Source organism: Aulonocara stuartgranti, assembly GCF_965226115.1.
Source record: "Aulonocara stuartgranti genome assembly, chromosome: 20".
NCBI lineage: Eukaryota > Metazoa > Chordata > Actinopteri > Cichliformes > Cichlidae > Aulonocara > Aulonocara stuartgranti.
The window spans coordinates 7,712,100-7,738,970 of NC_138956.1; the positions used below are offsets into that span (position 1 = coordinate 7,712,100).

A 26,871-nucleotide genomic window follows, 5' to 3' on the forward strand; every position below is an offset into this window, starting at 1 on the left:
TGCAAAGTCAAAAGCAGTCGCAGTTTTCTTCTGCTTGTGGCTTTATATGATGTCAGTAAGAACAGATATCTTTAATATAGTCATCTCAGGCAGACAGCTGTGTGCCAATGGGGAGCCAGGGGGCAGCACTGGCCACCCCCCAAGATTTGTTACCCCCCCCCCTAGGGTGGGTCCTGTGTTGGTAATAATTTTAATAAATGTGAGCGCAAGAGAGAGGAAGACACCTTACAGCAGGGGTGTCGAATTCCAGGCCTCATGGGCTGGTCTTCTGCAGGTTTTAGATATCACCCTGGGCCAACACACCTGAATCAAATGATTAGTTCATTATCAGGCTTCTGGAGAACTTCAAGCCATGTTGAGGAGGTCATTTAGCCATTTAAAACAGCTGTGTTGGCTCAAGGGCACATCTAAAACCTGCAGGACACCGGCCCTCAAGGCCTGGAGTTCGACACCTGTGCCCTACAGTGAGCTGGAGCATTATTTTTGTCATTTGTATGTCCCTTACGATGTCACCCTCTCCCCACCACTGCGCCCGGCACTCTTCTGTTTTTGGTGTGCCACCCCAATATTTTTAGTGGCCCCCATATGGCCACCCCTATGAAAAAAATTCTGAATGCGCCTGTTGCACTCACGTGCTTTACAAGAGAAAGCCAGTCAGAATTAGCTTAAAGTGAGGGCAGCTTATTTCACAAGATAAAGAATGATTATTTAAATCGTGAGTTATGGAAAACTATTTTAGCAGATTTTAAGAAATGGGTATAATAGTGTTAAGCCTATGTCTTGAAAGTAACTTAATGCACCAGTCTTCCTAATAGTATAACTCAGTATAATCCGCTGCTGATGTGCTTGTACTTTTCCGTGAATAAATGTCTGTAACAGAACATATCTAGTGGTCTTCTAAGATTTGAGTAGCCCTGCTCAGAGGGGTCTTGTGCTGTTATTCCTGCATACAAACCACCTCAGGTCTTTTTTCCTTGAAGAGGGCGCCTTTTTCTCTCTCCGCACAGCCACGCCGCTAACGCGGCTCCGCACCCGGATCACGTGACCAGGCGAAGCGGCCTCTCCTCCTCCTCCTCTCTCGGTCCTTCCTTCCCAGGGTTCAATGAGCGTTGTGTGGCCCCACCCCGTCTCTCTAAAAGCGCTGTCTATCTGTTCAATGTAGGCTACTATTCTCGGAGAGAGAAAGCAAGAGAGAAAGGGAGAAAATAATAACCTCCAAGAATCGGGTATTCCCGTCTTTCACCTTCCTCGACCAGCGGCCAGGAGGGGAGCGGCCTTCACGGTGGGAATGTGCTGCTACAACAGCCCCGCGTCCTACTTTTTGTGAATGTAAATGCACATGTAGTGTCAAGTCTGTAGCCTGTTTACCCACCTAGGATTCAAGAGGAATCTACATATGTGTATATAAATGTATGTTTGTATGACAGCGTGTGTGCACATGTATAGGCCGTATGTAGGTTATAAAAGCCGAGCCTGACAGCGGGTGTAGCTTTTTCACCTGCAAGAAACGTGGATACATTTCGAGGGATTTTCACGTCTTTGGTCACGTTTTCTTTTTCTGTTATTTTGTCCCCCTCCTATTTTTTTTTTTTTTTTTTTTTTTGTAATTATTTCCCCCCCTCTCTCTTTTGAAGGGATTCATCGGAGTCGAGCCAGAAATTAAGAAAAAAAGTCTATCGGTGCGCAGTTTTGGAGGCTTGGTGGTGATGTGAGGGGCTGATAAAACATTTCAGCAACAAAAGCGAGGGGCAGAGAGAGAGAAGGCCCTTTGGAGGAGAAAACAGCAAGGAACAGCCATCACATATAAGGAGGACAAATCGGAGGGGGGATACTGGATCATTTCGGATTTGGAGGTGGCGAGGGATCAAGACGAAAAGACAACCGCAGTGAGTTTGGGGCTGATTTGATGCAGAGAATGAAAAAGAGCCGGGTGACGACGGAAGAAGCGAGAATGCCACACATGTAGCTCGTTTGGGTGTAAATATTATTTTCCTTACAGCTGTCCTGCTGGGTCCCCGACGAAGACAGCCGTCGGGGAGACAGAAAAATAGATATAGAGTCTAAGTATACACCCATGGAAATGTTTGTCATGAAAAGCGACGTGGTAACGAGCGGCGCTACAGCACAGGCGAGCTTTGCGGACACGCCGAGTTCGGCTCCTTGTCACGGGCAGCTGTGAGACGCAAGACCCGGGCTTTTGGAGATGCAAATTAGGCTGTTTTTTTCTGCCTCCGTTTGAGGTGAACCGCCGTTTTTGGGTCTTATAGTGGACATTGTGGATTACAAGTCTTTATCTTACACGGCTGAAGGGGGGGGGGAAAGAGTTTGGAAAAACGAAACACAAACTACTGCATATAAAAGGGAAAAGCCCGAGCCGGATTCAGCAAACTGAGAAGGCGGCCTCCGTGTCGTCAGCAACAGTATCCTGCCCTTTCTCTGACAGCAAAATACGCGTTACGGACTTTAAATCTCTACACAGGGGCGCCACGGACCTTAAACGGTGTAAATGTGGGTAACGTTGCTGCCAAATCCGCGGGTCAAACGAGGCATCTAGACTAGTTTATCTGATTTATTTTTCTTTCTACATTACCCCCCCACCTTCCCTTCCCCCTCCACTACCACCTCCTCTACTTCTTCTTCCACCACCTCTTCCTCCTCCCCTGGACCCCCTTTTTTCTTTTTTCTTGCGGGAAGATGGGTTGTTTGGGCAACAGTAAGACCGAAGACCAGAGAAATGAGGAGAAGGCTCAAAGAGAAGCAAACAAAAAGATAGAGAAGCAGCTCCAAAAGGACAAACAGATCTACAGAGCAACACACAGACTACTACTTCTAGGTGAGTTTGACACATTTTTACAGATCTTATGTGCTTGCTGCTTTACAGACAAGGCCTCTGTTTGGACGGTTGAGACCCTGCTTCCTCCCTGCAAAACTTTCTGGGATGTTGTTTTGGGAAACATTGTCAACAGTGACTTTGCTCTTGCATAAGGCCAAAAATGCAATACGGTGCTGGGTTTTTGGCATGTTGCTGTCAGACTGTCATTCTGCAATGCTAACTCCCCAAACCTGCTGTAGCACAGCCCATTGGCTGGTTTTAGAGTATGCAGTGAGGCAAACCTGTAAGGTGGGGTAAACTGCTTGCAGTGGTTAAAGGATTAACGAGCACCAACATCAATCAGAACCAGCCTGTCCTAATTGATCATTAAGTAATGTATGTTTGTTCTTTAACACTTTTTCTTTTTCAGTTGTATTAAACTGGGACTTTGCAGCATGCTGAACAGTGCTCATTTCTAGCACTAAGCATGCATGCAGGCCTCAAATTTGCCAAACTAACAGAAGCTTTACATCACATGCCAGTTTGTGGGTGTGTTGCCCAAACATAAGATAATGTGACTCAAAGAAAAGCACACCAAAACTTGGTTAATGAAGAAATGAATATGTGTAAGACTCAACATGTGGTTGTGTGAGTGAAATTTAGGTGGGCTGGGTCTCTTTCATTATATAAGAGTGTTTTTTGTTTCCTGCAAAGCTCTCATCTGTACCCTCCTCGTATATCCATTCACAGGGTTTTGACTTCTAAGAATTTGCGGCGGACCCTTGGGGGAGGGGGTCAATTTGTTTTGAACATATCACTATTGAGGGTGGATATTGTATGACATGTCACTACTTGCATTAGGGAGGAAGTTGTGATGACTTTTGGAAAGGAGAAGGACAAAACAAATATACCTTCTGTAATTTTTAGGTCTTTCAGATCTAAAATATCAGCTTGATTTAAATGCGACCCTTAAAGGAAACTTTTTTTTTTTTTTTAAGGGTGAGCAAAGGTAAGTAAGCATAAAAAAGGGACACTCAGTTCACACCTGCTACTAGACCTTGTGTTAGCTTTGTTGGTAATAAGATGATCTCTGCAGCTTGACAGGCAGTAAATTGACCAAAAAGAGTCTACGAGTTAAAGCTGGACACACAACCTAACCGATTCTTCAGCATTTGTAGTGTCGGTTTGTATTGTAGCCTAGCTAAAACACAAATGTTGACCATCTATTGGCAGAGCAAAATTTTGAGCATGCGTGCCCACAAGGTTTAAATTTGCAGATCATTTATGTGTTTTGCTCAGTATGCTTTTGATTGGATTAACCACCCAGTCTAATTAAAGCCTTAATAGGTCCATGTTAACGAGACCTGTTAAATAAGACACAATGGGTGAAGGGTAGCAGTACAAAAAGACTACTGGATTGCTCTGTGCTTATACTGGTCAACCCCACAAGCTAGCTTTTCTGTCAGAACACTACAGGGTGCCCCAGATGCAGTTCAGCTCTTGTCCATCATGATACTACATCAGATGAACAGTCATGCTTCCTGACGTGGAACCCACCACATTTTGCTGCACACCATTAATCCTGTAAATTACTACATTTTAATTTGGCATCTTTGTCAGACTTCATTATAAAAAAGCATCCTAAATTCTCAGGGTGTTAATGTAAACAGGTTTTAGATGCCACATTGCATGTGAAGCAATATTTAATGAGTTTGCCATGACAAAAACAATTGCATCTTTAATGCTACCACAGTATTTGCAAAACAAAGGAACAAGCATTTTCTTTTTGTTGTTGTTTGTTTGTTTGGTTTTTTGTTTTGTTTTTTTAAATGCTGTGTTAGCGTACAACTATATTAGCAGCTAATCTGATGTTTTAGTTTAAGCAATGTTGCAAGAGTTTCAGTGCTGATGACTTCTGTGGCTGTGAAGGGCCTAATGGCAGTTTAGATTTCATGTTTCTGCAGGTTCTCTGTCATCCAGATCATGGTTGTCTTGAATGCTTGAAAAGAACATAACTGGGCTTTAAGTTTATCCAAGAGGCTTCTTTACTTCCAAAATGACTGACAGTCCCAGGTATTGAACCCTTAGTTGGGGTTGTCTCTTTGGAGATGGTCCTTGACCCAACGTTGATCATGTGGAATCTCGCATGATCAGTAGTGTTAAAAAAAATAAAAGGGCATGGGTCATTCTGTCACTGGGGGCATGGTATGAAATTTCTTATATCATATCTCCCACCCCACCATCATGTGAGCTATTGAGGTCACCTGAGGCAAAGTGTGAGTGGGGATTGTAATGCCTGGGAAGGACTGTTGAGACTGTGTTGTAGGTCGTGATAGCTGGTGTTCAACAATGAACAAATCAAAGTGGACCTAGGTGGCCTCTTTCACTCCCCTGTCAAACCGTCCGTCTTGGATGAAAATGTGAACCCTGGTGTCCTTCTCCTTTAGGTACAAGTGTACAGCTGAGTCTTGAGCTGGCTCTCCTATGTTGTGTTAAACATTTGTAAGGTGGTTGTTTGGTTTGTCCTGTTTAAAGGTCCAAGTATTCCTGACTGCACTGCATACACTATGCTGTTTAGCTTGTGTGTGTGTGTGTGTGTGTGTGTGTGTGTGTTGTCCTAGGGATGAACCAGTTTTGGTCTGAGGGTGTTACTCAGCTTGAAGTGCACTGGGATGTTATGTTTGGAGCAAAATCTTGATTTTCTTCAACAATCCTGCCACATAATGGACCAAAGTATTGTTCTATCATTCTGTTTCTGGCTGGTTGATGTCTGACATTCTGGTGTATCTTCTCTGATTTAATGTGATAGAACTGCCAATGTTAAAGGGTCTACTAGCAGATATGCTCACTGTGGACATGTGGCGGCAAAAGTTCCCTTTTTTTTTTTTTTTTTTATTAAAGGCCATTGTTAAGGTGTTAAAGTCAGTCGGGATTTTCATTTTGGATAATACTCATTTGGCTATATATGACCTACTTTTTAAAATCATTTGTGTGGTTAACATTCTCCAAACTAAAGTGTACTTTAGTATTTGTCCTTATTTTATTGCTTCACAATGTAGTCTGGTAAAAGACGGGTAATGGGCAGAGAAGGAGGGAGCACTGTGACACGAGGTCATCAGTTATCGTCGAGCTCATGATGTTACGAGTTCATGATATATACTGTAGCAAGCTGAGCCATCAAAATGCACAAGTCCCAGACTTGTGTGGCTTCTCTGATGTGCTTGACTAACAGTTGCACTTCATTGCTGGGAATCGCAGCCTAAACTGGTGCAAACTGTCAGATGATGCTAATGTAAAGCTGACTAAGTTATTTTTTTTTACTTTAGACTTCGTCTTTTTACCTTGGAAATGTATTTAGTTAACTTTTTTTTCATTCGTCCAAAGTAGGACAGAAAGGGAGAAAAGAGCCCTAAGATAAATGACATCTGTACAAACATGCCACTTATTACGCCTTTAACTTTACTTTGAAATATTCAGTATTGCTGTAATACTGTAGAATGCCAAAATAAGTTTTACATGTAATTATGTATTTAGACATTTACTTCAACAGTCACTCATCATGTCAAGCAATAGTTAAAAAAAATCACCTAATAAATATTTAATCTTCTAGATATTAAATAATCAAACAAACTGATGTACTTGTGGCTTTGTGCTTCAGTCTGTTTTAAGCTTTACCTTAAGTACGTTAGGTTTTTTGTTTGTTTGTTTTTTGGGGGGGGGTGTAACTTACTTTTGTCTTTATTTAATTCAAGGTAAATTTAATTTTACCTTAATGTAAGTGAACACCAGAAATAACTAAGATGACAAAGACAAGACTGCTGTTTCAGGCCTCTTTTTTTTTTTTTTTTTAAATTTATATAAATAGGCCTGAAACGGGAAAAGCATACATCTTGGTGTACATTGGGTCTTGTAACTAAATTTGCTCATTCCTCATGTAGCCTTGCATGCTGTAGGTTTGACATTACAGGGCAAAAACTGAGTTTCATTCTTATAGCAGTTCCAAGCAATTCATCTGGCAACCTGCAGCTTACCACTAACGGCCCGGTAGTGCTGCATGCTATCAATTTCAGTCTGTTAAAATAGAAATGAGAAACGAAAATGAATAACACACATATACAATATTACACAGTAAGGTTCAGGCTCAGATAAAGTGACGACAAGCGTATTGTTGACATCTGAATACAAACACAAAAAACCCTAATTGGATTTAATTTATGTATTTATTTTTTAACAATTCAAATTTTTCATGCAGTATCTTAGGAGAATTGTGATATGTTATACTTTTAGCTAGTCTTAGTCTAACTGAGAGCATGGTGTCGAGATCAGGACTCTGTGGGGGGTTACAGCATCTGTTGATGGACCCCTTATTCTTGTCAGATGGTTCTTGGTGCTGGCTTTTTTTTTGGGGGGGGGACTCATTGTGATGCTGCAGAATGAAGTCTCCCATCCCGGGTGATATTGAATGATCAGAATATTCCTCTTGTGTGCACACCTTAACATGTTTTCTCCCCAGGACACACAAATGGGCTTTCGAATTGTTTTGGGGCTTTTTTTTTTTTTTTTTTTTTTTTCTCCTGTATTTTGTCATAGTTGCTTAAAGGGTAAGAGATTGTAGGGGCAGACACAACAAGATGTTATACTTTATTCAAAATTAAACCATTATTTGAAGTAGTTTAAAAAGGAATCTCAAGGTCTTCTTTTGTTCTCTGGCCCCTTGGATAATAATCTAGTGTTGTGCTTTATTGGTGGCCTTATTTGCACTTGTTCTCACACCTCTGTGACCTCATAGTAATGTCACCGGTGCGAACATGCCTGTAACAGCGGGCACTGCACTAATTGTCAGTTTGCAGGCAACTTATTCAGTCAAACCCATAACAGTTTGGGACCTTTAACCTTGTAGTGAGCTACAGTGCTTGTGTCCACATAAAGGAAGTTGTACTTACACTGTAAACTGGTATTTCAGATAAACACCCATTTTATCCCAACACTGAGTGCATGTAAGTGTATCAGTAAGGTACATAATCCATTTTCACTTTTTCTCTCTCAGGAGCTGGAGAGTCGGGAAAGAGCACCATAGTGAAACAGATGAGGATCCTACATGTCAACGGCTTCAATGCAGAGTGAGTACTAGAGTGAGGCTGAGAATGAGCAGCATTCTGCTGAGTGCTCTTTTAAGTCTGAGGCTCATGTTGGCTTGTGGGTTTGAAGACTTTTATCCCAGGCTGAATCTACATCTCCTCCTCAGCGCCACAGAGACCCCTGTAAGAGTTTCTGTCAATGGTCATAAGTTTCTAATGAAACAAGTATACCTCTTTGCAACTACTTTGACCTAGCAACAGCCAGCAACCACTTGCCAACCATTTGGCAAATTTACACTTTTTGCTACCAACTGGAGGTTTCCAAGGGGTCGCTGACCAGCCTGCAGGCTTTTCACTGTGAAGAGAACTGACTATATAGTGGGATACTTTGTCAACTTTTAGTAGACCTAACTTGTATTGATTCAGTTGTAAAATGGTGCAATAGAATCCTAAAGGTAGTTTCATCTTCTACTATATAGCCCTGGAGCATTGAAGTAATTTATTTATTAATTTATTGATATGCTAGTATTGGCAGAAATTAGACATTTTTTGATTTGGTTAAAAGCGATTATTTAGTGAGCTAATTCTCTGTAAAGACATTATGATGCCACTTAGCTCACTCATTGTTGACCACCTCTGGTCGAAGCTAAATTGACTGCTATGACTGGGCCTAGTTTAAGTTTTGAAATCTGCCCAGGTAAGGAGAAGCGTGCATGTAAGGGTAAGGTGCTCCAAGCCGGCTTAAAGAACTGACAGTCAGTACCCTAAAAACTGCTCGCCTACAAGTAAAATTAAGCCAGCTTTGTGATAAATGATTCCAATAATTTGCTGTTCTCCAGTGCCTCAACTGCTAGCTCCACCATGTTGAAGAGTAGTTAGCAATGCTGCTCATTTTAAGATCAGGGTAGTGGCACTCTTGCAAGAGATCTCCAGGGCAGAAGTCCGTCTGAACACCAGACAAAATAGAGAGAAGGCTGAATGATATGAAAGACCACTAGATCAGTGTCCTGGTCAGCTTTCCGATAGGAGAACATGAGATGGGAGTTGGAGCTAGCTAGCCAGCAGCTGAACTTTTATAGTACTTGCACAAGTTTCTGTCAGGGTATCCTAAGGTCACTCCAACGGTGACCAACAATATAACTGATAGTTGTTCCCTCTGATGGATTGGAGTGGGGGTGGGGGGTTGAACTGAATCACCAAGCATACTTGGTTGAGGGTTAATCTAGCTGAGTGGTCTAACAAATTAAACCCTCTGTGTGAAAACTCTAAAGACTACCCTTGTGTTGCATTTCTTCCCCCCCTCCTCAGTGTTTTTGGGAGCACATCTTTAACTTTTGCTTAACCAGTTTCAGGAGTAAAATAAGATGTTTGTATTGGTCTGGTGGTGGTCATGTATTGATAAGATGGAAGTATCTTTGCGAGGTTAGGCTAGATTTTCAGCACTTAAGGCGAACTTGGGCATATGACCCAGTGTGTGACTCCACAACACAGAACAGTGTGTGTCAGTGTGTCTGTCTCTGCTTGCATGGGTGAGATCTGTCTTCATTAAGAAACAAATCCGTAGAGTGCCATTGGAGTCATAAATGTGACTCGTGTTTATTGAGACCTGTATGGCTCATTCCTGTCCTCAGATGCAGTAAACTGGAGGATTTTCATGTTAGGTTTATTGTCTGTGTATGTCTGATCAGACGTCACCTTTGGAATTAATCACCTTCATCAATGAAGGTCTCTTTAAACCAAAACGGTGTTCCAGAACGGACTTCACATGACAAGCATAATGTGCTTTAATTTGCCTGCATCCTCAGGCAGGACATAATATACTGATTTGAGCCTTAAAGGGTTCAATAAGGCCTGTGATAAAAAGAATTTTGGGGTGAATGGATTGAGTGTTGTGGCATCATGGTAATGTCAGAGTAATTGTCTCGTGACCGGAAGACTGGCAGTTCCAATTGCCGGCGTGATTTGGGAAATAGATGAATGGATGACTCATCTCTCCATATTCTTTGAACAAACGTGACTTAGCTGCCCTTGGGCAAGGCATTTGGAACTGGAAAGTAGGCAAAAATGAGGACTGGGGTATTTGGGACATTTTTATTGAGGGGGAGGGGCAGATGATGGGCCTTAAAGTTGAATCAAAGCAGTTCATTTTATTATTATCCCCCCACCCCCTTGGCCATGAAACCAACACAGCAAGCTTAAAAATGGGCTGAAGTGAGACTTCTATACAGTCTTCATGTTAACTTAATGTGGCTTCTTACAACTTACTGAATTTCAGTTTCATACAAGTCTGTTTTTTTTTTTTTTTCTCTTTTTTGGGGGGGGACTTTGCTGGCCCCGTTCTGGCCACCACCCCTCATGTTTGACACCCCTGGTATAGATGGCCAGTTGATTATTAATTAATCCATGTTATGCAACACACTAGAGTACAGAATGTTATTGATATTGATTTCAAACCCTCTTTAGATGGGCTATCATCCACCTAAACGCTTTTCTTTTTTGTTGAACACATGTTTTTTGGATGCAATCACTGTAGCACATATTGCATATATGTTACATCTTTAAGTCCATCTCTCTCTAACCATACAGAGGGAAGCAGTCTCTCTGGAGAGATCACACAACCATGTGACAGTCTTCATTGACTATCAGTTTAAAAATGTAAATGTGCCTTCCCAGTTCCCCTCATAACCTCTTCCTCTCCCCCCCCCCCCCCCATTTTATTTTTCTTTTCTTCCCAGTTACCTCACATGTGGTTTGTTGTAAAATATGTTTTTGTTTTTCTTTCACCACAAAGACTGAGTGCCAGAAATGCCAAGTTACTGAAGCTAGTGAACAGACGTTAGCTTTTGGTGTCATGGCTTTGGCTGTATACATACATTTGTGGCTGTTAAGTGTAGATAAGTTTGTAAAGGGGACCGTTTCACCCTTGTCACTGACATGGAGCTATTGTAAACACAATGTACTGTTGTCCTGGCAGGCTCAAGGTGAAAGATAGACTAACTGGCTCTCTGGTTGCCTTTTATTAGAAACATTTTTTTTTGTCAGTCCAAATGTCTCAAACACACAGCTATCATTTACAGCAGACAGACATAATTTCGCTAGCATGCATGTCAATGAAGGTCTGTTTACCCATACAGACCAAAAACAAACCTAATACAGTGGACTGTAATGCACCCGGTCAGGGTAAGAGGGACCTCTAACACTTTTTTCTTTTTTCTTTTTTTCTCCAAGCTTCATTAAAATGATACTTTATAGCAAAACTAAACATGTTTTTGATGTAAATATAGTGGTTTGAAGAGAGGCAGAGTTGCAGTGCAAGCTGTGAGAATGGCTGTTTTCTTTCAGTGGATGTGAAGTTGCTTTTGTATCATGCAGTTTTGTCTGTTTGACAAAATGTCACCGACTGGTTCAAAAAACAAATGTAATCATTCTGTCACCATTAGCCTTAAATTATTTTTTAACGCTAAATTATGTCTTGTCTTTTTATTTACTCTATTTTGCTCCCTCTTAACAGTTTCAGATTATTGCTGTTTTATGGTTAATTTGTGGTCTCAATGTATTGCAGGTTAAATGCTAAACATTAATATCCAAAATCTTTAGGATATTAACTTTTTCTATATATAACAAATCACCTGCAGACAAAAGTAGAACTCGTTTTACATGTTTTGAGCACTTCATCTCAGTCAAACAGTTTTTATATGCATGCACTTTTTTTCCTGTTCTGAAGACATTTGCAGTATTTCTGCGATTTACTGCTTCTCATTGAACATTTTCTGTTTCAGAGAGAAGAAGCAGAAAATCCAGGACATTAAGAATAATATTAAAGAGGCTATCGAGGTAAGTGTGCTGTTGGTGGTTTAGTAGCAGCTTAGACAAATGCGGCCGTAACCTGTCGTGTTGTCTTATCGTTTTTCTTTGGGTTTCTTTTCTACAGACCATAGTAACAGCTATGAGTACCCTAACCCCACCTGTCCAGTTGGCATGTCCTGAAAACCAGTGCCGGATTGAATACATCCTCAACTTTGTCAATCAGAAAGACTTTGATTTTCCATCTGTGAGTAGCAATATATCACCAAATACATATCAACCCACACTTTGACATGTAGCTTTCTTTAAGTAATTTATTTAGCGGTTTTTCTTGTTTGCCTTGCTTTGATCTTCAGAACTGTTTTATAATGACAGTAATTTTCCAGCTTTACTCTTTCAAATTGAACTCATGGCTCACGTTTTCATAGTTCATTGCCCCAGTTTATGTTCTACTAAGAATTGTAGAGTTGACCTTATATACTTGAGTTTGTTGGGTTGCTTCAGAAATTGGGATAGATGTGTAAGGTACATTTTAGGACTTTTATTATTTAAATTTGTGTTATTATTTTTAAAGTCTGTATAATGGATCTGTAGCAGGGCCATGGCCTTTTCAGCTGTGTGTTTGTACTTCAGTAGATCATGGTAGGAATTACTCCCAGTGTCACAGGTGAGGATCTCTTGAAACAGGTAAAGACTGTGTCCAGAGACTGTTATAGACACTGGGGTTTACTAATGAATCCACTGGTAATGTCTGTGTGGGTTTGGTATTCTCAGCGGGATATTTCCATTGACTAATTGTCTATCCCAAGAGATGAAGGTTTGCACAATACCTACACTAATATGATTATAGCAGTTTATGGTGAAACAGTGGTATTCTTTTTGGGAGTCTTTGTCCGTCTTGAAAATGTGTATGTTAAGACAACTGACACTTGGTATGCCGCCATGCACTGGTGGTGTAGTAGTTAGCACTGCACTGCAGTGCTGGAGCTCAGCAGCATTTGCAAAAGTCTGAGGGCTAGTGCAATGCATGGGAAGTAAGTTATGCACTCAACACTAAAATGTTAGTGTGGACATTAGTCAGTGTTTATCTACAGCCACCTGTTGGGCTTGAGGTTTCAGGTCACTCAGTCTTGTATGACTTTTTCAAGAAGAAGCTTTTGTTACTTCTGTTTATTTTGAATAAAGTTCATAAATGATAAATAGGGGTGGGAAATATTGAAACTAAAGGGGCAGCTGTGTTTCAGTCAAGTAACGATCCTCACCAGACACCCATTTATTTACATAGTGGCACTGAGCTCACACTCTTACCCTGAGTGATTTGTAGTTTGTAAGCAGACAGCAAATCTAACTCTGCAACAATTCATTAAGACAAATCAGCTGTCAGAGGACTCAAATCTGAGAGATTTAACCTACGAGCCACTCTCGTCAACCACTAAATCACCCCGCTGCCCAATGAATTCCATGCATTCTGAGCTGTTGGGAAGCAATTATTTGTTTATGGTCGTTTTACTTGTTTGGTTGGATGACTTGTTTATGACAAGCATGGCATAGTTTCCAAGTTATAAAACATGATGGTGAAAAGTGTGTGTGGTGGTGAGCGTCATAGGCACATCATCACTTCCAGTCAGGACTGTGACATTATTAATTTATCTCGAAATGAAGACTAATGGTAAATCAGGATGAAACGGGAATCAGTTTGCAGGAAGTCAGTTGCTTTTAAACTGGCTTTAACAGTGCCCTTGTGCGCCTGCCACTATAAATGTTTAGGTTAGATTTCATTTTTAATTTAAAGGAGGGAGTATTACAGTTAATTCAGCAAGCAGAGTGCTGGTAAAGTTGTAAAGAGCTACGAGGACGGACGTGCCCACACGTGACGCATGCAGGTTTGTGAACAGGTGAATTCCAACATTAATAGTTTAAAGCCGTTTACCACGGTCAAACCGGTTTAGGACTTTAATGGAGACGAGGAATTGAATCCAGTGCAGATTGAAAATGATTGGAGATCCTTATTTTTGTCAGGTACATTATTGTAGACTGCCTGCTGGATGATTGGGATAAGATAAGTCCAACCCATTTACTTTTCCATTACATGATGACTTGAGGGCTGCACTAATTGTTACCAAGTCAGATTTCTTAACTTTAACTGAGTTTATGGAATGAGTGTTTCATTTGTAAAATGTGAAGAGCAAATTATGTTTGCAATTTGAATCACACATTTGTTAATGTCTCATCTCTGCAGCCCATAGTGTAAATTAATAGAGGAATGTGCCGTTGACTTGGTGTCTAAGTAAATATTGGATGACTTCCTACATATGGCTGCACACAGCAAATTCCAGTGTTTATGTGCAACACAGCCATTTGTCTATTGCCCACTCTAGTACACTATGTAGATTTTGGTAAACACTTTAAATTTCAAATGGTAAATGGCCTGTATTTATATAGCGCTTTACTAGTCCCTAAGGACCCCAAAGCGCTTTACATATCCAGTCATCCACCCATTCACACACACACATTCACACACTGGTGATGGCAAGCCACATTGTAGCCACAGCCACCCTGGGGCGCACTGACAGAGGCGAGGCTGCCGGACACTGGCGCCACCGGGCCCTCTGACCACCACCAGTAGGCAACGGGTGAAGTGTCTTGCCCAAGGACACAACGACCGAGACTGCCCAAGCCGGGGCTCGAACCGGCAACCTTCCGATTACAAGGCGAACTCCCAACTCTTGAGCCACAATCGCCCCAAATGTATAAATCAAGCACCTAGCCATGCAGTCTGACTTTATAAACACTGCTGAAAGAGCCAGTCTAAAGAGTTTGCTGAATTCGAGCATGGTGCTATATTAGGGATAGTACTGTTGCAGCAAATCAGTTCATGAAATCTCTTCCCTCCTAGATATTCCACCATGAACTCGAAGTAGTATTATTGCAAAGTCAAAGTGTTTAGAAACCACAGCAACTCTGCTTCAAAGTGGCAGAGCAGGGTCGTCAAGTCCTGAGGCTCTAACACTCCGCTGACTCAGTAACAGCCAAACTCTGGCATTAACATCAGCACACAAACTGTGCACCAGGAGCTACATGGCATGGGTTTCCAAGGCTGAACAGCTCCTGTAGGTGTAAAGTGTAGGTGACTCAATACCTTTGTTCCTGTAGTGTAGGAGAAACCAGATATATTTGACCTGCATTTGTTTAGTTTATAGATGAGCTAAAAATGGCTCTGCACATAGAAAATACCTTTTGAGTCACTGCAGTTGGTCTGCTCTTAATTCCCCCCCCCAACTTTTTTATTTTCATTAAATGAGTGCATCAAATTTGATTTTTTTCTTAGTTTAGCAACTAGCTGCAGTTATTGATCAAACAGTCACATATTTCATATCACAATCTAGTGATGCCTAGAAATCTGCAGTAAGAGAAGCAGCATCTCTCATATTAAATGTCAATATCACAGCACAGATGCTGGTATTTAAAAATAAAAAAAAAAAAAAAAAAAAATGTAAATGAGCAATATAATGAATTTGGCTGTAATGAAGGAGAATATACTATATGTGTTTAGAGTGGGCATCTAAATCGGCAGAAAAACTAGTTGTGCTGTTTGTGTTAAGTTATTTTGGGGTGATATGTCAGCAATAACAGGTGTTACCACCTTACAGCCACAAGTAAATTTCAGTAGCTTCAGTGCATATAGCTACACACACACGGGGAACACGCTGTTGTACATGAGGAAAACCTCCCTGATCAGGAATGTGGAGACACAGGGTTTTGTCAAAATGCTCAACAGTGTGCTCATAGGGATTGGAAGACTCTAAGGAAATCAAACTTGTTCCTTTTTAAATCTAGGAGCAGAGTCACCTGACTAATGGCCATGTTTCTGTGACATTGATGAGAGGTTCAGGAGCAGCAGACCGAATGATCCATTTTTAAAAACTGTGCTAAATATGTATTGCGTGTTTTTTAAGGATGAAGGGTTTGGATGCTGCAGTTATAAAATGGTCCTTTTTATAGCAATGATTCTCATAGTGTTGCCACTTCATTTCGTAAAATCTACTGTAAGCCTGAGCAACAGTTCAAACATCAACTCTACCTTCATAAAGCTTGCACCCTTTCAGTTTTTGATGTTATTAAAGAAGCGACAAGTCAGCTTTGTTACTGGCTTCACATAGTGGCTGGTGGTGTACCGGAGTGCTTGACATTGCCTAATGTTTCTTCATGTATGTTAATGGAGTGGACAAAATATTGGGAACATGCCGTGTAATGCAATCCAGCACACCACCAGCCACCATGAAGCCAGTTAAGAAGCATGCATGTACAATGCTCCGGACAGTTCAAGTCAGGTTTAACGGGTGTGCTCAAAGTGGTCAGTGAGTGACACACAGAGGTGGTGTTGTTGCTGTTGTTTCTGCAACTTTTTACTTCCTTAAAATGAAATCGGCAAAGGTGTTAAGAGTGCAAAAAAGATAAATGCTTCATTGATTTGATATCTGCATGTCACAAAGTCTCTGTCTGCTGTGAGGAATCTGCACCCTTATTTACCTTTTTAAAGATGTGCACACAGACATCGCCCAGGCACAACGTACACTGCATATGGTGTCAACAGAAACGCTGGGCAGGAGGTGCCCTCACATACACATCATGGACAACAGACAGCCCTGTGCTTTTTCTCTCTCTCCCCCCCCCCCCCCCCCCGTTTCATGTCATGTTCAGTGTAACATGCACAAGGAATACACACAATCGCCTACTTTGAAACATGTTTAAGCACATGAGCTGTTGCTCAATCCTGTTTAATCATGCAGTGGTTCTAATGTTGTCTCGCATTTCCACTGCAGTGACACAGAACTTGTTTTTTGTAATTTCATGATAAACATGATTACTAACAATGTCCAACTTTTGCTGATGCTTCAATTCTCCTGTTCTGCCTGTATGATTCATCTTCTCCCCCCCCCCCCCCCCCCCCAAATCTTCTTGTTCTCAGGAGTTTTACGATCACGCAAAGACACTGTGGCAAGACGAAGGTGTCCGGGCTTGCTATGAGAGATCCAATGAGTACCAGCTAATCGACTGTGCACAGTAGTAAGTAACTTAAGTTCAACTTCATGGTGACGTGATTTATAAATGTGAGGATTCTGTGAGGGATAACTTCTAGTTTTTATTGATACTGTGCATGTGGTGCCATTTTGTGTGGTTATCTTATAGTTGGTGTAGTTTGAATTGTCTTTTTTTTTTTTATTTATTGTTTTGTTTGCTTTGAGTTACAGAAGCTTATTACTAATCTGAGGCAAATGTTGTGTACTTGGGGCATCCTAGAAGTTGCATAGCAGAGCGGCTCCTTTCAGCTTGAGATGGTGTCAGGTCCTGCTGGAAGCCGGTTACAAGCAGGATGAACAGTTGCATTATTGACAAAGAAGTAGAGACTGAAGTATGTTTTCGTATTTGTTCTAATACTTCCGGTTTTATGACTAAAGCATAAGTAGGGTGAAATCTGGGGTAGACATGCTCATCCTGATCCCAGCATGTGCGCTACTAATCGGTTTCATGGCAGGTAAGGCATACTAGTTGGGTTTTTTCAATTCATGACTCCTATATGGCAATGAGACCGTGTATTATAGAAAAGTGCATTTTACCTTAATTTCCTTAAATCTGGCTAAATTATTTCCTTAGATTAAATGACAACTAAGGACTCAAAACTAGATGATAGCAATGTGAGCCCTAGCCTCGTCAATCCGGTTGTTAAGTGATGATGTATGAACCCTGCTTCCAGGTCCAAACTACTCTGCGTTTATTAAGGCTGTTTTTGGTTTGGGTTTTGGTTTGTATCTTATTCAATGTCATCTGAGCAAGCCCCCCAAAACAAAAAATTCAGTGATCACTGTCGACCTCTGTCACTTTTATTACCACTATTCATTTTTAAAGCTCAGCTTTTAAAACCTTATGATGTAACTAAAGCCCCATGCAGTAGTATATTAATGACCAACCTCATATTTTGAATGGATTATCTCAGTTGTTCTCCTGACTGAAGTTTAGTCTGTTTACACCTTCCTGATATGCAATTGCATTTATCCCTAACCATCGGGAACCATCACATGATCTTCTATTGAGTGGAAAAAAGTTGGCATTCATCTTCCAACTTTAGTGTACTAATGTGTTTATATTATGCAAATCATAGCTGTGTAGCTAGCAGTGACATAGAACAACATTATATACCAGCTAGCCCAACTTCAGTAACCCTGCAAACATTGTTGTTTAGTTTTCTGTCTTCATTTTTGTCGGCTGTGATAGCAGAGCTGTAAGTTTTAATTTTTTCAGAAATCTCAATCCATGGTTTCCATCTGTAGCTATGTTATGGTGAATGCCTGGATGTTAAACCTAATTGTTACACCTGGTAGAGCAGTCACATTGATCATTTTATTAAAGAGGAAAGAATTTAGGCAAAATTGTAACTCTGTGATGCTGCTATATTTGTTTAAAGTGTAGCTTGGACCCAGAAACGGCTAATAATATCAGACTTGAAGACCGGATAGTATGAATGCTCTAGCTCCCTAAGAGATTGCCAAAAAATCTACTCGTTAGGGAAGCACTATGCACCCTACATAATATTAACTGTGCTTTAAAAAAAGATTTAAAAACTAAATGCAATGAGATCCAGAGTTTATTTCCCATCAAGAGGAGAAAGCTCATAGGTAATATCGGCATATACCACCTCTACATACAGTTATGGACTTCAATACTGTAACCGGTGCTCATACTCGAGTTTGAGATGAACAACTCAACCAAATGTTTTGACTTGACTGTGACACGTTTGTTTTGAGTCTTAACAAAGACTTGATTCTGTTTTTCTGAACCCTTCTCCATACCCTCACCACACACTGCATGTTTTCAACAACACACACTGACTCAAAGTTCAGGAAAAGAGGTAAAGTAGCTAGTCTATAAACAAAGTTGCATGAAGCTCTAATTTAAAATCAACCCAGCAGATAGAAACGCCCTCCTTCTGTTTCCTCTCATTTTCCCAATGTGCGGGCACCAACGCACCCTTACACATGTAAATGACGAGTGTGGTCGTATGTGAAAATGCTGGCATGCAATTGTGTAGTGGAGAAGATTAGATTTGACGATGCTGATTCAGTGCATTAATGAGGGAAAACTAGCTAGAAATCATCTCGATTAGGAGTAAGTCCGACAATATCAAAGCTCTTCAGCATAAAGGGAAACGAGTCTCTTGCTGAATTAAGACTGATACAGTGCATCACTATTATTAAAACAGCTTAGTCTTCGAGTGGTGTTTCTAAACATGCAGTTTTCATGTCCTGGTAAACACTGAAATAAAACTTAAAGGGTCATATTTTTGGGATACATTAAATACCTGCGGACTTCTAAAAATCACTGACGAGACTTGGAGCACTCTGCATCTGCTACAAATAAAAACAGCAAAGTTATCATAACCTGTCAGGAGTATGGAGTCATCCTAACAAAGGTGGATGACTTTTAAAAGGGAGCTGAGACAGGAGTCACTGGTTGAAATCTTAAAATCTGGATGTGCATACGTTAAGTGATTAAAGGGGGTCCTAAATGTACTTTTTATAGGTCAGAGTTGTCCAGTTTATATTTTTTTTTTCCAAACAAAAGCAGGTAAAACCACAAAGAAAATGTATAGTGAAGGAGTCGTGTAACAGCTGCAGTTTGCAGGGTTTGGGAGCAAACATGGCAGAGGCTGAGTCATCTACAGATCAGAGGATGCTTAGAGGAGGGGGGGGTGATGTTTGAGGAGGATACCTTCGCTGCTCAGCTCTTGACTATGACCCTGTAGTCTTGACTGTTTTTTACTAATAAATCCATCCTGGTGAATAATGCATCCGGTCATTGAGAACTTTAGATCGGTTTGATCTTTAAAAAGTTGATTTCCTCACTCAAGTGGTACAGTCCAGTCTGTGATCCCTCCTCCTTCCGCCTTGCACACAACACAAACTCATCCTGCTCTTTCTTTCCTTCTCTCCTCCTTTTTTCCCCTTTCTCCATCAGTCTGTCTTCTTTCTGGTGCTACTCCAGCTGCACGAGATTGGGTGCTGATAGACTATTAATAGTGCCTGTGGTTGGGTCTCCATGGTAACCGTGCTGCAGGCCAGGGCGCTGGGGAGCTATTTTTGAAATCTGCTCTGTAATGTCAGACAGACGCCACTACACCTTCATTCTGTCTCTCTCCTTCTGTTTCTTTACCTCTTCCACTCTTGTGTGTGTGTGTGCTCTCATCTTACCTTCTGGACACTTTTTTTTTTTTTCTCTTTCTTTCTTCCCTCTCCGGATGGGGCTGGTGGTTGCTCGGACCTTCAAAGAATCCCAAAGATTCTCTCACTGTCCACTTCCTCTTCCTGTTTCCTAGTTCATCCATGTCTTCCATGATATATTGATGACCTGCTGTCATTGGCAAGATGTTTGAATGCTGCCTGCGGCTTGTTCTGATCTTTAACATAGCACTTCTTGGTCATCCTTTTTACTCAAATGTGAAATAATTGCAGATGTTGCAGGAGGCCCACCTTCTCTTGCAAATGAGGAAAAAGCTACATTAAATACTATACATATTAAAACTACTGAATGCACTGTACTCTTCTCCATAAGATCTTAGTTTCCTCAAGCTGGGTGTAACCTGAATCTATCGTCTTCTGCCCTTTGAGTTGTCATGATCACTTGTAGCTATGCTCACTCCCTGCTTTCACATTGACTCATTTTGGCATACTGGACAACAGCTTCAGTGTTTTCCCTGCATATTGAGTGAGCAGTGAGGATGCTTCTACCTTCAAGGTCATCTGCTGTAGAAAAATACAATTAAATTCAAAAGTTGGTTTTATTGGTATCTCTCTCTATTGGAGACTTTAAGTCTCAGTATGTCGGGCTCAAAACCACACGGACAGCCTCTCTGGCAAACTGGTTTTGTATTTCATATAATACCACAGCTGTGGCGATGTACATGAGAGATGATACTTAAGTGTTGCTGGAGGAAAAAGTGCACAGTCATGCCTGGTATTATACCAGTGTTGGGGTGTTGTTGTTTTTTTTTTTTTGTTTTTTTTCTGTTGTTGTTTTTTTGTCTCATTTGACTCCTTGAGCACACCTGTACAAGTCTTACAAATATGAAACCACTGTGTGGTCTATAGTATTACTTCGGTAACTGTTCTCTTGCCTTTTGTGTCTCTCGTCTTTTCAGCTTTCTAGACAAGATCGACATTGTGAAACAGAGTGACTACACTCCAACAGATCAGGTGGGTGAACTTCTTCCACTACAAAGTTAATAATATCCTACATTTAACTATACAACTATTTCCCCTGAATAGTATTTTATGAGGAAGGGACTTTAACATTTTGGTCCCTGTCACATATTAAAGTTATGCTTTTGCTCCTTTGGTGCCAAACTCAAATGTGTTATATCCTCTTATTTTTCACTTTGAAATTCAGTATATTGTCCAAATATTCCATATGTTGGATTTGTATCTTGTGAGTGTTTCTCCAGGTTTGTCACTCTAATCTGGCACATAAAAGCCTTGTTGTTACATTGTGTCACTCCTGTTCACCAGGATTTGCTGAGGTGCAGAGTACTGACTTCAGGGATCTTTGAGACGAGATTCCAAGTGGACAAAGTTAATTTCCAGTAAGTAAAAAAGGGTGGAGAGTAACAGTTTCTTTCAAAGGTAATCTACAGTGTCTGAGGATATAAACACAAATCAGCTGTACATATGCATTTTCTCCACATGATGGCAGCATTTTCCATGTTTACATTTATATCTGTACAGTATGTTTGATGTCGGCGGTCAAAGGGATGAGCGCAGGAAATGGATTCAGTGCTTTAATGGTAAGTGGTGTTTATTTCCTCTCACTTCCCTTGACTCGTATCCTTTTCTCTCACGGTGTCTGATTTATCGCTGTTCCTCCCTCTTCCTCAGACGTAACAGCCATCATCTTTGTGGTGGCCAGTAGCAGTTACAACATGGTGATCCGAGAGGACAATCAGACCAACCGTTTACAGGAGGCTCTCAACCTCTTCAAGAATATCTGGAACAACAGGTGAGGAAAGACGCCAAACCTGTCATCCTGTGGACTTGTGGTTTGTTTTGTATTGAATCCCGAGATTAAGTTGACAGCATAGGAAATCAGAAAGCCTTCGCAGCACTTCAGCCTCTCAAGGGTAGGCAAGTTATTTATCAAACATGGTTTCGAAGCTAGAACACTTTGAGCAAGTCCTAAGCGAACTGTTATCTGCTGGCCCCTGTTATGGCTTATTTTGGCTGACTGAACTTTGTCTTTTCACACTTGGAAACAGTTTTATATTTCAGTGTGATCTTATTTCAGTCTCTCGTCTTCCTCAGGTGGCTGCGGACCATTTCTGTCATCTTGTTCCTAAATAAACAGGACCTGCTTGCAGAGAAGGTGTTGGCAGGGAAGTCCAAAATCGAAGAATACTTCCCAGAATTTGCTCGCTACACCACACCTGATGATGGTGAGCTGCCTTATTACAGCATCTGATTTTGAGCTGTGTGTGTGTGTGTGTGTGTGTGTGTGTGTGTGTGTGTGTGTGTTAAGATTAAGTACAATAAATTATACCGACGTGAAAACACATTTTTATTTTCATCAATGAAATTTATCATTTAAAAAAATGGAAAATTCGATGCAACAACTCATCCAGAAATTTGAAAGGATACCTTTGATATCATTCACCACAAGGGGTCATCCTGGATACACCTAGAAGATTTTTGTAGTGAAGCGCTTGCTCTGTGAGGTGGAAAGCTTCTTTTTACGTCTTACACATTCTGCTATAGAGTTGTAGTGCCTCCTTACTAGTTGTTGCATTGTCATGTTTAAATTGTCTACCTGTGAAATTGCATATGGTGAGAAGTTAGTCACTGGCCTCTGTCTCCTCTTACAGCGACGCCAGAACCTGGAGAAGATCCGCGTGTTACAAGGGCAAAGTACTTCATCAGAGATGAGTTCCTGGTAAGTGCGTAGCTGTCTTTCATGGGATTTGTTTTTAAATGTATGCAGTGGAGGGGCGGGGGTTATGCTTTAATAAAATTTGGAGACGTTTCTGCTGCACAAAAGTTGTTTAGCTGCTTTGTAACTTTTCCTTTCTTCTACAGAGGATCAGCACAGCAAGTGGAGATGGAAGGCACTACTGTTACCCCCATTTCACCTGCGCCGTCGACACAGAGAACATCCGCCGCGTCTTTAATGACTGTCGAGACATCATCCAGCGGATGCACCTGCGGCAGTACGAGCTGTTGTGATGGGAGAGGAAAGGTGTTAGGCCAAAAAGATAAAACCAGATCGGACTATGGAAGACGAAAAAGAAATCCCTGAACCTGCGTCTCTGAACTCTTCTGCAGAAGTATGAGAGCTCTTGTGACACAACAGGGGCCAAAACACACACTTATAGTAAACACGCCGTGAACCCAGAAATTCCCCTGATGCAAACTCTCTACCTGATGCAGAATTTTTGACGGATGGGTTTGAGGGGCTTACACGTAAAACAGACTTCAGTCTTGACTTTCAGCCATACTCCCAGCTCCTCACCTTTCGACATAATGTTATCGTCACGTTACCTTCACCTTCCTAAAAACAGAAAAAAAGTGGCCCAGTCCGGACTGAGTTTCCTGCAGCGAGGGTTGGAGCTGCAGCTTGAGTTTTGTTCGTTTTGGTTTTTTTGGGGGCGGGGGTTTCTCCCCTGATTGGGCTGAAAACTAAGAGCTACTACTTCAGTGCAATTGGGAAAGAGATGAATTACTGCAAATGGAGAATGAATATATCACAGCAGATCAACTGAACACTGTATTTAAGAGAGACAAAAAACAAAAAAACAAGCACTGTGCTCAGGACTTTGACTCAAACCATGTACACCAAACCTTCCTTTCACTTAGAGACATCTTTAAATCCAGTGGCTCTGCTTGCGCACACACAACACATCTCACCTGCTTTTTACTGGACTGCACAACAGGGGGGGTCAATCTGGCAACGCACGTACCTGCTCGCATTTCGTTGAGATGCTGGCTATTTATCTGGGTCGGTGCTTTTTGAGATTAAACGGGCGAAGCTCAGCCGAGCCCAGAGGAGCAGCGTTACCACAGACTTAACCAGACCACGGGTGTGTTGGTGAGACGTCACTCGAGCAGGTGTTCACTAAAACGGGATGGGAGCCAACTGCGATTTGAGTTTCTCTGATGGGAGGTGTCGGCCGTGATTGACCGGGGCGCCAGCGGCTTCTCTACAGAACTGTTTAGCCACCTGACTTTGTCTTGTTGGTATCGGAGCATCACGTGAGGAGGATATATTGAGTTTAAAACAAAAAGAACCAGAAATGCCAACTTCTATGGGACTTTCAATAGAGGGCGACGGGCATCCTTCAACAGTACAGTACCATATAAGTTAAAGAGAACTCTCATCCTGTTATACAGTCTCCACAGCTGTTTTTCTCTGTGTAGACTTTTGTGCCATTGTGCCCTGTGCGCTCTTTCTTTATCTCAACTCTTTGTCATCCTTTTGTCACCCGTTCTCTACACGTTCTCCATCTTTCACCCACCCTCTTCACCGCCACCTTTTCCATTTGCACTTTTACCTTCCTGGCAGTGGTCTTTCATTTTAAAGAGAAAATAAGATATATTAATCTTGGAATATTAAAAACACAACAAAATGGGACTTTTTTTTTTTTTCTGCCCCCACCTGTGTGCTTGCACCTCCCTGCCATTCCTCCCTCCACCATTCCTCCTCTCCTCCCTTGTATGTCTGTCTTTACTTTACTGCTGAACTATTATTCTTGTACAGACTGTAAAATGTATTATTTTGTACAACTTTATTGAGGAAAAAACTTTTAGAAGATCCCTGTGCCTTGATCACGACTGTACGTGTGTAATGAGCTAAAGTGGGTGTCATACTGCGCTGTATAGCTTGGCCAATCCTCTCCCTGCCTCCCTCGCTCTTACATTCTCTCCCTTTCTTTATCCCCACCTCTCTCTTTCTCAGTCTATTTCTTTCTCCTCTCCTTTCCTTGGAGATGGTGGATGACCATTTGTAGCTTTAGTAGAGTTTTGTTTTTTGGGGTGGTTGGGTTTTTGTTTTTTGGTTGGGTTTTTTTTTTTTTTTTTTTTTTTTTTCCTTGGGTTATTTTTGGGGTTTTTTTCCACCCTTTTCCTTCCAGCCCATCTTTATGATTTAATGTCTTTTTTTTTTCTTTTTTTTTTTGATCCATATACCCCCAAAAAGATAAATATGAAATCTATATGGGTTCTAAAGTATTTTATTAGAATCAAATGAACCTTGACAAATTGTACACTTGATGGTGTGCATATTGCTATAACTTAATCCTTTCAACTGAAGTTGTTTGGGATTTTTTTTTTTTCTTCCACACACTGAAGGGTTATAAGTGGGAGGTGACAGATGCAAAACATTGCTTGTTTCTACACAAATCGTTCTTGTTTTTGCAAAAAAAGAAAAAAATGGCCAAAAAAAGAACAATTTGTTTTTCTTTTCTGCTGAGGGGGGAGGGGGTCCTCCTGCCTAGCCTTGCACAGCAGAGGCAGCCTGTACAGTATTAGCATCTCTCATTTCAGTGCCCTAGTCTCATTTAATGTGTACATCAAATATGGGTCTACTTTCTGAAAAGGAGCTCTATGAAATAAAGAATTTTTTTTTCTTTTTTTTTCTTTTTTTTTTTTTTTTTTTTTTGGTGCAAACAGCAACTGCTTTGTCATGTTTTTGTCATTACACTCTACGCAACTCAGGGGATAGAAATCAACAACCCTATTAGACAAAAGTGCATCCAAGCTTATCGATTCTTATGACTGTTGTGCTTCGCAAAACAACAATCCTCATGGCAGTGAACATTTTGCACATCTACCTGTGTCTCTAGCTCCCAACCAAAAAACTGATCTACATTCGTTGTGAAAATCAGTAACGTATCGGACCAAATCGCTTAATCTTTAACAGTGCTGATATTTATTTATTTATTTATTCCCGCCCCCCTACTCCTGCCCCCACCGCAGCAAAACAAATTAGAGATGCCTTGTCTTGCAGCTTTTACAATCAGAAGTATGATCTGAATGCACTGTTGTATCAAACATATTTGCTATTTCAAGTTTAGCTCTATAAATTCTTTAGCTCCTTTTGGGTTTTTTTGTTTGGTTTTTTTTATCTCTTTATTCATTTATTGCTACTGCTACTCAAAGTACATGTGTAATATAATGATCTCAAAGAGTGACTGGCAGGAAGAAAAGAATATGAAAGGATGTAGCACAAGTAGAAAAGCACAATGGGTCACCAACTGTGCGCCCACTTTGATCTTAAAAGGGCTGTACTTGAGAGAATCTTTTAGCCCGTAAAAATAACTTAAATGCATATTTACTGCTTGAGATATCTTATACGTGATAAAGAAATGTGTCAACATGACTCTTCGGACTCAAATGTGTAAAATTACAAAGTTCTGGTAGCTCATTGCCTAGACGGGCCTGTAATTATGAAATAGAAAATTCAGTTAACTTTCCATTTTTATTATTTGACTGTGGACACATTGATTTTTTTTTTTTTTTTTTTTTTAATTCAGACAACCTCTTAACTTTGGCACTTATCTATTACTTAGAGTGTGGCTGTGGAGGAGGTCGTCTTCGGTAGGAAAAAGAAAATTTCTGAGAATACATTTAAGTGCAGGATTTATGCCCTCCTGCACAATTTTCAAAGACTTCCAGCAGGCCAGGTTGGAGTCTTTACTGAGCAGATTCTGGTCCCCTGGCCTTATGTTTGACACTCCTGGTGTAAATGATTTTCCTGCATGTATCACCGATGTGAGTATCTAAAGGTAAAATTACCTAGTTTTATTCTGGATTAAGTAACTCCCAAGCCTACTCAGCTCAGTTTCCATGGTCTCAGTCAAAAAGGAAATATTGCAGCCTCCTAATGAGTGCCCTGATAATTTAAAAACTATATATATTTTTTTTTAATCATTAAGCACCTAAACTTAAACTTGACATGTTGATTCTATATTTTCAGAACTTACCAGGTGTGTTTTGAAGCGGTGTGTATGGAAGCAATGCACAAGACTTTTCTAGTACATGTTTGTTGTTTGTACTCTTTATAAAAAAAAAAAAAGTTTTCTCCAGCTCTCCGTATCCAAAAACTCAACATTTTACTTAGTGAAAATTTCTTTTTATTAAT

General features: G+C 40.8%; 1 protein-coding gene across 4 annotated transcripts; it reads left to right on the plus strand.

Annotated features, from left to right (window-relative positions):
* Positions 1 to 1,075: 1,075 nt before the first annotated feature.
* gnas (GNAS complex locus) lies at positions 1,076 to 26,109 on the plus strand. 4 transcript variants are annotated; one of them, XM_082519493.1, is made up of 14 exons: positions 1,076 to 1,282; positions 1,635 to 2,508; positions 2,695 to 2,833; positions 7,860 to 7,932; positions 11,670 to 11,724; positions 11,822 to 11,941; positions 16,664 to 16,761; positions 20,888 to 20,942; positions 21,255 to 21,328; positions 21,471 to 21,529; positions 21,621 to 21,741; positions 22,044 to 22,174; positions 22,601 to 22,668; positions 22,812 to 26,109. In XM_082519493.1, exons 3-14 carry the CDS (start codon positions 2,695 to 2,697, stop codon positions 22,956 to 22,958), a joined length of 1,140 nt encoding a protein of 379 aa, XP_082375619.1. In that variant the 5' UTR covers positions 1,076 to 1,282; positions 1,635 to 2,508; the 3' UTR covers positions 22,959 to 26,109. The 4 variants fall into 4 exon arrangements, with proteins under 4 accessions (XP_082375619.1, XP_082375618.1, XP_082375617.1 ...); XM_082519494.1 differs by having other exon boundaries at positions 1,077 to 1,282; positions 1,635 to 1,886; XM_082519492.1 differs by having other exon boundaries at positions 1,076 to 1,410; positions 1,635 to 2,833.
* The last annotated feature ends 762 nt before the right edge of the window (positions 26,110 to 26,871 follow it).

What these genes read in the sequence shown, in the direction of transcription:
- gnas (XM_082519492.1), top strand. Translation starts at nt 2,695, where the DNA reads ATGGGTTGTTTGGGCAACAGTAAGACCGAAGACCAGAGAAATGAGGAG. An exon ending in ACACAGACTACTACTTCTAG is followed by an intron (nt 2,834 to 7,859) that starts GTGAGTTTGACA and finishes TTTCTCTCTCAG; the next exon opens with GAGCTGGAGAGTCGGGAAAG. An exon ending in CTACACCACACCTGATGATG is followed by an intron (nt 22,175 to 22,600) that starts GTGAGCTGCCTT and finishes CTCCTCTTACAG; the next exon opens with CGACGCCAGAACCTGGAGAA.